Genomic DNA, 14,841 nt, shown 5'->3' with positions numbered 1-14,841 from the left:
AGTAGTATGTATGTTAATGGTATGAATGTGAATTGCGGTTACTTGCAAATGTTAATACTTTAAAAAAATAAATTAAAAAAAGATCGTAAAAATAATCCAAATGAAAATTGAGCTAAATCCAAATTTTCTGAAGAGACTCGATCGCTTTATATGATGAACAGGTTTAATTTAGGCTTTTATTCACGTTTAACATTGATCAGCGAACATAAACAGAAGCTCAACCGATCTGTTGAATCAAAAAGAAAGAATATAACGTTTGGCCTACTACATTTTTATTATTCCTGACCTATTCTTAAAATGTGTTAAATCACTTTTTGGGACGACCATTTACATTTTAGGCACGTTTAGGCTGTCAGACCACCCTGAAGCTCAGCCTAAACAAGCAAACCATCTTTAGGCTGATTTAAGATATTTTTAGCAGGGTTGCAGAATGACAGAAGGAGGAACTACCTTGCTCATTTGGACTACGGCTCCATCTAGTGGTGTTAAACGATCGAAACCAACACTGTATTTTCATGTTCAGATTTCAGTGATTTAGCTAAACTGATTTATTTAAACCTTTTTTATTTACACATTTTTAAAATTCCTTTCTGATTAAAATAAAATCAAACCACTTTAAAATTAGCCATGCTCATTAGATGGTCTCTATTCTGGTTTAAAAAAGGGTTTGGGGCACTTAAAAAAAAAAAGCTGAGCTAAGATGAGCGCCATGGTGAGAGAGACCCAACTAAAACCTGGTACTAATACAAGATAAGACCAGTTAACCAGTTTTAGGCTGGTTCAAGCTGGGTATTTTTTTTTCCCAGCAAGGGTAATGGAGTTAGATTGAGATTATTGTTTTTTTGGTTAACGTGGTTCGACAGTGACCGACAAAGCGGCTAATGTTTACATTTGTCCGTCAATGCAATATAACATCCGCTAGATGGCGCTGTTGTCTTGTATTCATTTATTTCTACATTAACAGTATTTGCAAGGAGGTAAAGCGAGGTGGGATCTGTTAGTTATCTCGAGGTAGCAAGGCGGTGTTTGAGCATCTGCCTCCTCTGATAAAATGTAGGCCATTAGCCTTAAATTTTGCCAACAGCACCGCTGCATGTCTAAATGATCGTACCATATAATCTCAGACATGTTTTAAATCAAGAGTCGTATTGAAGCTGGTGGCAGACTGTGTACATCAGCAGTGATACAGCATATTTACAGTGGACAGCAGCATCCACACTGGAGCAGGTAGGACGTGTCACACACACCGGGTGCATGTTTCTCATGCTCGCATATCTGTGAGGTTTCATACGTGTGTTTTGTTGAAATGGCGCGCTGTGTTTCATGCTTTATGCTGGATGACTTCATAATCGCATATGGATTATGACGTCGTTGTGCTTTTGGTACCCAAATGTTAGCAATAGCCACACTGACATCATTTGCACATTCAAATGTATCATTGTGACATTTGTGAAGTATAACTGGATTTTCAATAATAGCTTATTCTGTAAGTCTCTGTATTGCGTATTATATGTGTCTATAAAGACAGCAAAATTAGCATTATAATCAATGATATTCAACCTAATGTGGCATCCATTTACAACTGTCTCTGGACCTTCTGAATACCACCTGTCCCCATCATAAATGTGACGTTTGCATGCAAATTTGCATTAAAAATATATGTTTTTATGTAAAATTATCTCATGTATATCCCCCTAATGTATTTCCTTTTTTGTTTGTTTTATGCCATTTATGTGGTTGTAATTACGCTTTAATAAAGTTTTTTTTTTCTTCCACATTTGATATTGTTTTGTTTTTATTACCACTCCATTTCATCATATTTATGCATTTATCATTTGTTAAAGCTTAGGCTTTAATCAATAATAATATTAAGAATTATTATTCATAGCTCCTATACATACAGTCATCTGCCACACCCTATAAACAATAGTAGGCCTATTTATGTTATTTTATGTTATTTGTGCTGTTGCATGATCAAATGAATGCCTCATAAGTACTTAAAATTAGTTTTCTCATGAATTTATTATATTACAAGTATAATCCTGTTGGAAACACAAATGGGCCTTCAAATTGTAACTGTAATTTTCACTGCAGGAGTGAATGCTTAACAATTGCCTTTACTGAACAAAGAGTCTAAAAATAGTTCTACTACTGTAGTCTCCATACGGCCCTGCTTACACGGGGACAAAACTGTGGGTCTGTGGTGTGTAATTATGTTGTAGCAGGACAAAATGGCTGATAAGAGCGACCTAAAAGCCGAACTCGAGCGCAAGAAACAGCGCCTTGCTCAAATCAGAGAGGAAAAAAAGAGAAAGGAGGAAGAAAAAAAGAAGAAAGAGGTGAGATGACATTTTAATGAGACTGATTCAGAATGTGAGAACGTAACATGAATGTCTGCCTACTGTATGTGTGCATTTGCAAACGTGAGCAGTCAGAGACTCAACAGAAAGCGGAAGCTGTTCCCGAGGACTCAGACTTGGACCGCAAGCGCAGGGAGACGGAGGCCCTCCTCCAGAGCATTGGAATCTCACCCGAACCTCCATTAGGTACAGACCACTGGACCGCACTGAAATATACATCTCACTCAACAATGCCTGGCATCAGAACGTTGCCTTTTTACCTTTGCCAAGATCAGGCTGTGTTATATTCTGGGTTCGCTTCATGGCTTTGAATGGGACTACATCCAAATCCCTTATTCTGTGGGCTTTCCACAGTCTTTTTGCCTCTTGGATTTTGCTCTTTTTACCACACTGTAGTCTACTCTACTCTAGGCTTTAACAAAGACACTTCCTAATGCAAACATGAGGAAACTAAGACCCAAATTAAACACCTCTGTGTTGGTTTTGTGAGTGGTTATATCCCTTTCTCTGCTACTATCGCCATCTAGTGCAGAGCCTTGTACATTACAAACATGGGCTCCATACTCGCATTGCCTTTTTAAATGAAATCTAATTGTGCATTGACTTTAGTTCAGTAGCCTATACATTTCCAACTTTGTTTAAAAAGTAGTTGGTTAATTTTTATAAAGGAATATTTAATAGCATTTTTGTCTCTACACAGTGCCGACACCAATGTCTCCATCAAAGTCTATGAGCACACCCAGCGAGACAGGCAGCCAGGACTCCGTGGATGGAGCGGCAGCTGGCAGGTATTTCACCAATATAAATATATAAAGACCATTTATCTAGACATAAACATTTTTGCAGTATTTGAGAAACAAACTAAATTTCTCCTGTAACAATTAATTTTTTTGTGACAATTTGTTTTAATTTATTTTTAATATTATTTAATATTATTTTTAATTATTTATATACACTACTGTTCAAAAGTTTGGGTTTGGTAAATTTTGTTATTATTTTTGAAAGAAGTCACCAAGTGACCAAATGCTCACCAAGGCTGCTTTTATTTAATAAAAAATACAGTAAAAACACTATTATTGTGAAATAGTATTACAATTTAAAATAACTGTTTTAATATATTTTCAAATGTAATTTATTCCTGTGATGGCAAATTTTCCGCATCATTACTCCAGTCTTCATGATCCTTTAGAAATCATTATATTATGCTGATTTGCTGCACAAGAAATATTTCTTATTACTATCTAAGTTGATTAATATTTTTTCAGGATTCTTTGATGCATATAAAGCTCAAAGGAACAGCTTTTATTAGAAATTGTACATTTATGTAACAATGTAAGAGTCTTTACTGTCATTTAAAAAAAAAATCCTTGCTGAATAAAAATATTAATTTCTTGAAAAAACCTTACTGACCCCAAACTTTGAGCGAGTGTAAATTTAAAATTAATATATACACACACACACACACACACACATATAGTATAATTTGTATTCTGTATAATTGTTTATATATTTTATAATAATCGTATTAGATTAAAAGACTAGGAGCGTTTTAATGTTAATAGCTTGTGTTTACGCAGTTATGATGTAACACGAGTGTGACTGATAGTCATGTTTCTCTGTCTTTTTAAATGGGATCAACAGATATAGGTAAGAATCACTGTCTGTGGTTCCTGTAGTGTGTTTCTTAGTGCTCATTTCTGATTTTCCACTTCACCCGTCAGCCTGTCTCAAGGACAAGGTATAAAAACCTAATATCACTGGTACTGAAAGAAGAGTTTAGGAGACTGCATGATCAATTTAATGGGCATCTAGAAATGATAATCAACCAGAGAACTGCCTGTAAGAGAAATATTTGTAAGATAAGATGATCGATTTTGACCATAAAACATACAAAATAACAGCCAAGAGTGTATCAGTGTCGGTAGCAGTGAGGGTTGTTAACAGGCTCATTTTCTTCCTCTGAAATCTAGACAGATAAGTGCAGTCATGTGGAAAGGGAAAGGTTGATTGATTCTGGCCTGTAATTAAGCCTGTGTAATGCAGACGTGCAGCACATGACACATGATGTATGCGTTTGTCCCTGTCATCGCTCACTGCAGGGGGCTCGGCTAACAGTCTCTGGACTGAAGTGAAATTTACAAGACTTCATTTTCAGTTATACAGGACCATTGCCTCGTGATAGCATGATAGTCACATAGGTTTTTGTGAGTTGTTTTGGCTCCGAGGTCAGGACTGTGTGTTGTAACGGTGTCCCGCTCTAGGTCAGTTCACTCAAAGAACTATTACAATAAGTATATGTGACCCTGGTTCACAAAACCAGTCAGAAGTAGCAAGTAGCCAACAATACATTGTATTGGTCAAAATTATCGATTTTTCTTTTATGCCAAAAATCATTAGGATATTAAGTAGGCTAAAGATCATGTTCCATGAAGATATTTAGTACATTTCCTACCGTAAATAAATATATAAAACATTTATTTTTGTGAGTGAATGCAGCACAGTCTGGAACATAAATTGACAACTTTAAAGGAGATTTTCTCAATGTTTCGATTTTTCCGAGATACAACTATTTAAAAATCTGGAATCTGAGGGTGCAAAAAATCGAAATATTGAGAAAATCGCCTTTAAAGTTTTCCATTTCTATTGGCGATAGTGCTGCATCCATTCACAAAAATAAATTTTATATATTTAAGGTAGGAAATTTACAAAATATCTTCATGGAACATGATCTGTACTTAATATCCTAATGATTTTTGGCATAAAAGAAAAATCTATAATTTTGACCCATACAATGTTTTGTTGGCTATTGCCACAAATATACCCGTGCAACATAAGACTGGTTTTGTGATCCAGGGTCACATATTAGCTTCCACTCCAGCGGACTATATTTTGTTCTGTTTATTCAAAGCACGCGCTCTTTATTCCTCTGACGCTTTTAATGCTCGAGCTCTTAAGGCAGAATGGATTCCGATTGGCTGTCGGCTAGAGCTGCACGATTAATCATTAAAAGACCGCGATCTCATTCAAATACACACGCAATCTTATTCCTAAATAACAGCGGTTCGTCAATGTCTAAAAATAACCTTTGACAAGTACGATCACGCTGAAATCTGCTTTGGCGCCACTGCTGAGCCAGCGAGAGCCGATGTCATAGGAATGAAACCGTTTCAAAAACAGTCTTTTAAACCACACGGTATCAGTAGGCTATCACAGTACTGGGGTAAAAGTGTATAGTTCGGATAAACACTACTCTAAAATAGAGTAAATCACATTTTGAAAGTAACTTGACGCTTCAAATAAAGATTGTATCAATTCCATCGTTACACCAGTAGGTGGCGACAAGTGACTTGTATATGTATATTGTATATTGCTGAATTCGTAACCGCAAACTAGTATACTTATTCTCTTACTACTTTTACCACAATTTTCTGACAGAAGGAGGCAAGGTTAATTTAAAAAGCCTGCTAACGCTGACCAGTGACCGTTTAAAAAAAAAAAAAAAAAGCGATGTCAATGGAGGAGAGGCTTCGTTACGCTGAATAAACTTAAGCTTTTGTGGGAAAATGGTTTATCATTTAATGAATCGACAGCCCTTCAGCTAATTTTTAACATTAATCTTAAACATCCGTTTTGGATTTATCTAATTTTAGAGTTTACACCGAAAAAAAATGCTGTTTTATAAGAAAAGTCATGGACAATTGCTCAACATGTATGATTCAGTTTACGGCACTTCTCATTCATTTCTTTGGTATCCACAAATTCAATTTCAAACAGTCAAATTCCTCCTGTAATGAAAGAAGTGAAGTCTTTATGAGTGAGTCATTGAATCATTCAAACATGTCATGAACTTTCGTTCATCTTCGGAACACAAAAGAAGATCGCTTTGATGAAATCTGAGAACTTTCTTTCCCTACATTGAAAGCTACGCAACTACCACTTTAAGACTAAATTAAATCTGTTCATCATATAAAGCAATTGAGTCTATTCAGAAAACTTGGACTTCATTTTTGGGTGAACCATCGCTTTAAGTGTCTCCATCTACAACTCTTACTCATTATAAGAACAAAAAGGAACACGCACAATGAAAGGTATGCATCCAAGCAAAACCATAACCCAGAATCTCATGAACCCCTTTGGAGGGGTTGTGTTCGCTCCGCTATTAAAGTCAGCGCACACTGTATTTCAATGGCAGTTGAAAAAAGCAGAGCAGTTTAGGTCGTTCCCCCCGGTGTGACTGTCTGATGCCTGCTGTCACCTTGAGCCTTGACTTCAACAATTCCTCTTGCATGGTTAAATTGGAGCCATTTGCAATGATGTGAATGACAATATGGTTTTTTAAATGTCATCACTGGTAAAACAGAGTGTCAATTTGACACGCTACCTCTCTGACTGTGTAAGTTTAGCGGGAGAAAAAAAATTAATAGGTATGTTTGTGACTTGTACTGAAGGTTGAGGAAAAAAGTTTACAAGGTCAACACCATTTCATTACTTGTTCCTTTATAGGATAAAATATTCACGCTTTGCCTACAGGTTTTGTGGGTTCTGCTTTTATAGAATAGGCCTACTAATACAGAATATATTCTGTATATACACCAACCAAAACATGTCATGTGTGAAATGTTTTGTTTATATACGTCTGTCTTAACGCACAGTATATCTCACTCTGTGAAACATATACTGTTTTTGTGTTTGTTTATCTTTCTAGTCAGCTTAATATTGAGCTTATGAACATAGCCTTTACAAAAAAGTATTGTCTGTGGCATTACCACTAAATAATATCAGATGATACTGTAAATTAGGCACTAAGCAATAGATTATATTCACACTAAGTGAAAAAAGCAGTATTTTCTTTGCAATAAGTGCAAATAGTAGATGCATTAATATATTGTAATATTGTAGCCTCAGAAAGACTTAGTGACTGTTCTCATATTCTCCAATAATTTAACATCATTTTAATCTTCTATCGTATCATACATGCCAGTTCTATCATCTATCCTTTGGAAAGTGCATAAACATGAGTATCTTATATGTACATGACGCTTAAACCTCCTTAGCATTGCTTTGAACTGCATCCCTGTGTTGATTTGATTGGTCCTTTCACACTGCTCTCCTGGCTTGCATGCGGCGTGTTGTCTGATGGCGTGTGCTATGATATTTATGTTTGTGTGTATGATGGTGTTGTTTCTGCTGAGGTTAATCTTGCATGTTTTCTCCCTCCTGTCCCCTGCGTGACACCCCCTGCCGCCCCCTCCAGGACCTTGCAGTGGGACACTGACCCCTCTGTTCTTCAACTGCAGGCTGACTCTGAGCTCGGGTATCTCCTCCTCTCTGTCTCTTTCTTTCTCTTTTTTTTTTTTTTACGCAAATCTGCTGACATTTTTCATGTACAAACATTTTCCAACACGCAGATGTGTACATGCATTTCTTTGGACACCTACAGTATTGGCTTTTTCACATTTAGTGCAGGAAAATGTGATTGAATTCTTGAATTGGAATTGGGTTAACAATGCAAAATTGCAATTCAAATTTGAAAAAGGAAGTGGAATTGAAATGCAAAATGCAAAGAATATAACTTAGAATTAAAAAATGTAATGCAAAGAAATATGACTACTTTATATAAATACTTTTTACAGCAAACGTTGTCAAGATAAAATTGGCTTGACAAAGACTTGTTTGAAAGTTTAGAGGGATGAATGGATAGATAGATAGATAGATAGATAGATAGATAGATAGATAGATAGATAGATAGATAGATAGATAGATAGATAGATAGATAGATAGATAGATAGATAGATAGATAGATGCATAGCATAGAGATGGATTGATGGATGGATAGATGCATAGATACATAGATAGATATTGTGAAATATTATTACAATATTAAATATTACAGTTTAAAATGAATAGCAAGTTCAAAAGAACAGCATTTGTTTTGAAATAGAAATCTTTTGTAAATTATAAATGTCTTTACTGACATTTTTTTATCAATTTAATGCAATGTAATTTTTTTAATACGTTTTATTGACCCCGAACCTTTGAACGGTAGTGTATATATTTCATCATATTCAGTAAATGAAGTTTTGCAAGTGTTAAGACATTCATTGAGTCAGCTCTATAGAGTATTTGATTCTGATTGGTCAATCAGTTGCTTGGAGTATAGGAAAATATTTTTGTTTAATGACATAAAAATGTCATGCAAATCAATGCATGTTAGAATAGCTAATAGGCATCATCTTATTATAGATATAGACTGAAATAAAAATGACCTGAGAGGAAAGTATTATTTTTTTATACTGTATATTGTGAGCATACAACTTTTGAAACATGGTTGAAGGCTCAGAAGTTACCAGTTAAAAAGCAAGGGAATTATAAATATAGATACAGATTTAAAGAACTGCATGTTGATTAATAATATATGAATTAATATTATAATATTACAGAGTTAAGGCCCATTCACACCAAGAAGGATAACTATAAAGATAACTACATTAGCGTCCACACCAGCGGAAAATATCGCTCTGTTTATTTTAAGCGTGCGTTACATTTTTGTTTGTCTGCCGCTTTAAATGCTTGAGCTCTTTAAAGCAGGATGGATTCTGATTGGCTGTCAGTGTTTTTATTGTTCCAATGATATCGTTATAGTTGTGGTGTGGACTCTGCTATTATTTTATATATATAGAAATATTTTTAGAACTATATCTTTATCGTAATAGTTATCATTCTTGGTGTGAACGGGCCTTTTTTAGACTGATTGTGTTCTAGTACCCTTCTAATTTCTATTTCTCATTTCTTTGTACATTGATAATCTACATTTACATATCTGTGTGTGTGAGGTATTTCACTGCCTTTGTACTGTAGCGTACCATTGTGTATGCAACCTTTTCTTTGTTCCTCTTGTTCTCCGTCATTCTCTTCATTTCTCCTTCTGGCTCGCTCCCTCTATCTCATTCCGCTTTTCTTTTATGTTTGTCAGGTTCAAGTGTTTTCAGCTGGTCACTCTCCAGCTGTGTGCCCAGGGCTGTATGTGACAGTGATTGATGCACCATGCTATGTACTGAGAATGCTTTAAACATTAGTTCTAGCAGTCAACCGAGGGTCATCCAAACTTACAATCTGTTCATAGACCTGAATAATGGGCCCTACAGCATATTGGCTGTAACATTGTATTTTGTCTTTGTGATGCACTGTATGTATTTTAAACATGCATGCTAGTGTGTGTGCACACGTGTGTCAGGTTGCAGGACATTCATAGGCCGTTTTCTTTCTCCCCAGACGCCGAACGCACAGATTGGGACCTTCTAAGATAACTCAGGTGGATTTCCTGCCCAGAGAGTTGGTTTCCTACTGTAAAGAGACTCAGACACCGCTAGCAGCTCATCAATCTGAAGGTAGATCGTTACAGTAATATTCTAACGTTCTGCACTCTAAAGTGTTGAGGATGCTACTTTAAAGGGGTGGTTGATTATGATTTAACTTTTTTAACTTTAGTTAGTGTGTAATGCTGCTGTTTGAGCAAAAACAACATCTGCAAAGTTACAATGCTCAAAGTTCAAAGCAAAGGGAGGTATTTGCTTTTAAAGAAATTGCTACAACAAACGGCTGGTAAGGACTACACACATTCCTCCAGGGTTAGTGACATCACCAACCCTAGAATTTACATAAACCCCACCCCCTGAGCACGATTTATAGATTATCAAGACAGAATATGCTAATCATCATTGTCTGAATCCGATTTGAACATAAAAGGCTAAAAGTTTTGGAAATTTTCAGAGCATGTCCATGTGAGTGCAAGCTCTTGAAGCTCCGCCCCCTGTGCTGGGAGCAGCAGCTCATTTGCATTTAAAGGAACAGACACAAAACGGTGCATTTTTGTTCACCCTCAAACAGTGAAAATGTTAACATGCTGTATAAAAGTATAAAGCGATGTGAGCTAAAACTTCACATACACACTCTGGGGACATCAAAGACTTATACCACCCCTTTAAAACTCTACTGTAGCTTGTGAAGCTGCTAGTCATAATCTAAAGTGGTTAAACTACATTCAAATGGAAGTATTGGATCTACCAACAAAAATGGCTAATTATATTTAAACTATTTAAGAGGGCAATGTCTCATTAAAATATGGATGTGAGATAATATAAGATGAGTATAGTGAGGGTCTCATTTAGGGTGACAGCATTGACAACAACATATACATTAGTGGTCAAAAGTGATGTCTGGAGAGGATTTTTGTTTTTAATGAGCCTATGATTAAACCATCAAAATGAGAGGAAAATATTTTAAATATGAGGGAAGAACAAAACGCTAAACTTAGTTAAGGTATTTATCTGACAAGGTTATTTGGCAAAAAAGGCAAACTACAGCTATGGTTTTTATTTTATTTACACAAAAAAAAAAAAAAAATGCTAAGAAAAAAAAAAGCTCACCAGCATACATTGACTACAACATCAGTTATTAATATTTTGTTGGTTCTCTCTTGTTTATGCATGTGTTCATCATTTCTTTGTATGGCAGCCTGGCGAAATAAATAAGTCCGCACGATTTGGCTTGTTTCATTGCGTTATCACAAATAAAACAACTGACTCTAAGAACATCTACACAATATACTTACAAAAGAGTGAAGATTTTCCTAGACCGGACATCACTTTTGCCCACTACTTGTGTTGATTAATTTGCAGTAACACAAATCTTTTGATTCCTTCAACTAAAACATACATTTTTGTTGAATAATTTACAATAATTTAAAAGTGATTTGTATAACCGAGTCGAACACTTGATGATGAACGGCAGCATTTAACTAAAGATTTCACTACTAAAATATTCTGTTCTATGCATTAACTCAAATGAATATGTGAATAATTTTTTGAATGAGTTCATTTACATGCACCTTCTGATGAACTGATTCACTGAAATGAATCTTTTTGTGATTCAGGTTGGTTCAGCTGTGAAGCTGCGTGTGTAATATAATGTGACACACTTTAAAAACAGCACTTTATCACACTGCACCGCTACTTCTTTTAAAGCTATATTATTTTGAAAGGAGCTGAGCTATTGTCACACTAATGAAAAATGTAGTTAGCAGCAGCATTTCTTTTAGTTAATTATTCCCCCAAAAATAATGCTATTAATCAATTTAAGTTTTCCTGCCAACTACAGTGTGAGGTCATAGCCTATGCTTAATTCAATAAAAAATTGATGTAATTAATTAAAAAAAAGTCCTGTTGTTTTATAAGCACCATTTTAGAGTTGGAACTAATTGCGCGTTTGTGTGAAGTGATATTTATGTAGCGCAAAATCAGACATTTAATTACAAATGTACATGTACTCGCCTTGTCAGTCATTGTTAAGATCTACAATAACTCACTTATGTAGTTTTATCTGTACTCAATCAGAATAGGCAATTTGGGATTTCATGGTAAAACAGCTTAGGACAAGCTCGGAAATTGAAACGGGCTGCTCAGTGAAGAGCTTTGATTTCCATGGCTGTCAGGTGGGCTGTCATCCTGACCGTCTGGTTCCGTTGAGGAGCTCCAAACCTGCGCAGATTAAGATTCATTTGACCAGCCGCGGCCTCCATTTCCTGAGAGGGGAGCTGTGTGGGGGACGGCTTTTTTGAAAAGAGATGCCTGCCCATCAGTGGCTCTGCTTGAAATGGCAGAACAGTAATGGCATTGAGTCAGGCTTTAAGTGGATGCAGACGGGTAATTCAAGATGGCTTCTATCATCAGAACATCACTTGGAGTTGTGCCTGCGCCTCTGCTGAGGGCTACCAGTTTACTTTCGGCTTTCTGTTGAGATTGTTGGGTCCGCTATCTGTTCATGTGCATGACATTTCAAAAGATTGGATGTTATAGATGAATCCTTTGTAGAATCTCTCTATATTTAAATGGTAATACACTTCCTTAAAGGCCCAGTTCACCAAAAAAAAAAAATCTATCATCATATATCATTGCATTTTTGTTCAATACATGTATGATTGTCTGTCTTTGGGAACATAAGTTAGATATTTTGAACAATGTCGGTAACCAAACAGTTTTGGTGATCATTGACTTCCATTTGTATGGGGGGTGAAAAAAGAGAAAACACTGAAACATTTCTTAAAATATCCTCTTTTGACAGTATTTTTATTTTCAAATGAACTATTCCTTTAAAGTCAGGACCTAATAATAAAATGTATTTATTTTTATGCTGGCTTAGGCAGGACAGTAGTTCATATTATTTCCTTGCCCTGCTAACATAAATAATGCTTTTATTTTTTGCATATATTTTTTTGAATATATATATTTTTATTGTTATTATTTTGTATAAGTTTTTTTAATTTTTTTTTTTTTTTAAGAAAAGAAAGAAAAAGAAAATTTTCAAAAAAAGGTTTTTAGATTTTGCATTTGCAGTAGTAACTTAAAAATATTGAAATTTTGAATTTAAATTATATATAAAATTATAATATAATTTTATCATTGATATTTTTTTATTTTTATTTTTTTGCAAAAAAGAACCATTTAGGGGAAAAAACTAATAATTTATTAGATTTTTCATTTGCAGCAGTAACTTGAAATTATACAGCTTAAATATGTTATTTCGAACCATGGATATATTATTTAGAACAGCAATATTCAAAACAACACTGAAAATGATGTTTAAGCTTGCATGGCACAAAAACATAATAAAAATAAGTAGAACTTTAAATGGTTAAATAATAACCTCATGTAGCAGAGACCGTATTAATAAAGCTCCTCGAGTTGATTGATTTATGAAATGTGAAAGTGCTTAATCAAAGCCACTTTTGCTTGTTTGTAAAAGAATAATGTCAGGATATTTCTCCTTATTAATTTAAGTGTGGTTCCTACCACAAAGACTTCTTGGCTTCTACAGTCGCTAACTCGACACAGCACTCGGCGCTGAGCGCCCTCTTCCACAAGTGTACTCTAAATGTACTCCATTGGCTTCAATCATATATCTGAAACCAATCATATTTAAAGCATCATATTTCAATTACATTTTCCAAATTTATAGCCTTGTTAAAATGAAGCTCACATAGAGCTCGGCTAATTTGATTGCATCCCCCAGACTCGGGAGCCAGGCCTGGTATAAAATGCAGATGGTTTGAAAAGCACCCTAAACATCTCCATATGGACGGAACCCCCTAACAAGCGGCTTTTGGTGCATTTGCATAACATCGCTGGTAGTCGTGATGTGAAGCACATCTTTTGCTATTTGGTTTCCTCTTTTCTGCAAGCGGTGCACAAAAAAAAACAAGTATTTTGTGACACGCGGACTTTACCTCGCTTCTCTCATTCCCCTCAAACTCATCTTCTTTTTTTTTCCCATCTGCATTTCGCACCAGAATCCCTCCATCCTCTCACGGCTCCTTGATCCCTACGTTGGCAACAGCTGCTTGCCATGTGATTGGAGACTTCCTGTCATTATAACTGATGTGTTTTTATTCTTTCCACTTCCTTGAAGCCTGATCAGAATTAAAATTGCTGGTGGAATTTCCTGTCAAGGCAGGTCATTTATTCAGCAAGTGCAACCGCTGACAAGCCTTTGATTGGCCGTTGCCCTTAGCGCTCGCGCTCTGTACAGTTTATTTGTTTTTTCCTCTCGGCCTACAGATGCAGGCTGGGCTCACAGCTGTCTGTAGGTACAGGTTGTGTGTGCAGGGGAGACCCTGGCCCCGTGAGACCTCTCACATGAGAGAGAGAGAGAGGAAGGTTTAATAGGTCTTTCCACCACCTGCTACAGCTTGCATTCTGTGTTTGTTCAGGCCGGTGTCGAGGTTTCGTCCATTGATTGGTGAAACTAAGCAGATGCCTTTTTTCCTTTTCTTTCTTTTTTTCCTCTCTTAGTTGGGGGGATCCAGGAACTTCAGGTGTTAACCCCCCACCCACGAGACTGTCAGGAAGGCTCAGTGCCTGCGGAGACCCTTGTACCAGCAGCAGCCAACATGTAGTTTAAGCTCAAATTAACCAGAGCAGTTTAATTATGCCCTCGACTTACTATAGTAAAAGATGCGCATGCATGTTAAATGTCTCCTAAAGGCATTATTTCGCTATTTCTATCGTATATAGCAGTTGTCGGTTTCATTTTATGTGTGATACTTTAAAACTTAAAATTGAGAAAGTATTGCTTTGCAAAGACCTTTACTACTACTTCATTTGTTAGGCCGAGTGTCCACCAAAGCTGTGGGCGCTTGAGAACGTTTTGCGTTTTTTTTTTTTTTAGTTGAGACACTTTGCTTGCTTTGATAGGGAATCTCCACGAAAATGTTACTAGTAGTATCTCATTTCACACATATTTGGTTTCTGTGTTGATTCTATATTAAAATGTCGATTCAATGTAATGTATTTTCTCTGGCTCTTGATTTAACTGATTTTATTCCGTTATTATGCTAGTTGTTGTTGTCATCTGTTGACGTCGTACAAGCAGAATGTGGCAATTGGTCGGTGTGGTATTAGTCCCGCCCCTCCTCCACTGTGATTGG

The 14,841-nt window shown here is 35.9% G+C and overlaps 1 protein-coding gene across 4 annotated transcripts in view; it reads left to right on the top strand.

The window, feature by feature from the left end:
* The first annotated feature begins 794 nt into the window (after positions 1-794).
* dync1i1a (dynein cytoplasmic 1 intermediate chain 1a) overlaps positions 795-14,841 on the top strand; it is a 72,349-nt gene continuing 58,302 nt past the window's right edge. Inside the window, exons 1-6 of one of the 4 annotated variants that reach the window (XM_082187075.1) lie at positions 795-1,227; positions 2,223-2,339; positions 2,432-2,546; positions 3,061-3,148; positions 7,615-7,674; positions 9,633-9,748. In XM_082187075.1, the coding sequence (XP_082043201.1) occupies positions 2,232-2,339; positions 2,432-2,546; positions 3,061-3,148; positions 7,615-7,674; positions 9,633-9,748 (487 nt within the window). In that variant the 5' untranslated portion in view covers positions 795-1,227; positions 2,223-2,231. The remainder of the gene's footprint in view (positions 1,228-2,222; positions 2,340-2,431; positions 2,547-3,060; positions 3,149-7,614; positions 7,675-9,632; positions 9,749-14,841) is intronic. The other 3 variants (XM_082187073.1, XM_082187072.1, XM_082187074.1) reach the window with 3 other exon arrangements.

The sequence above is a fragment of the Leuciscus leuciscus genome, assembly GCF_965113295.1.
Source record: "Leuciscus leuciscus genome assembly, chromosome: 12".
NCBI classification, from domain to species: domain Eukaryota; kingdom Metazoa; phylum Chordata; class Actinopteri; order Cypriniformes; family Leuciscidae; genus Leuciscus; species Leuciscus leuciscus.
This window is presented reverse-complemented; position numbering and strand designations above follow the sequence as displayed.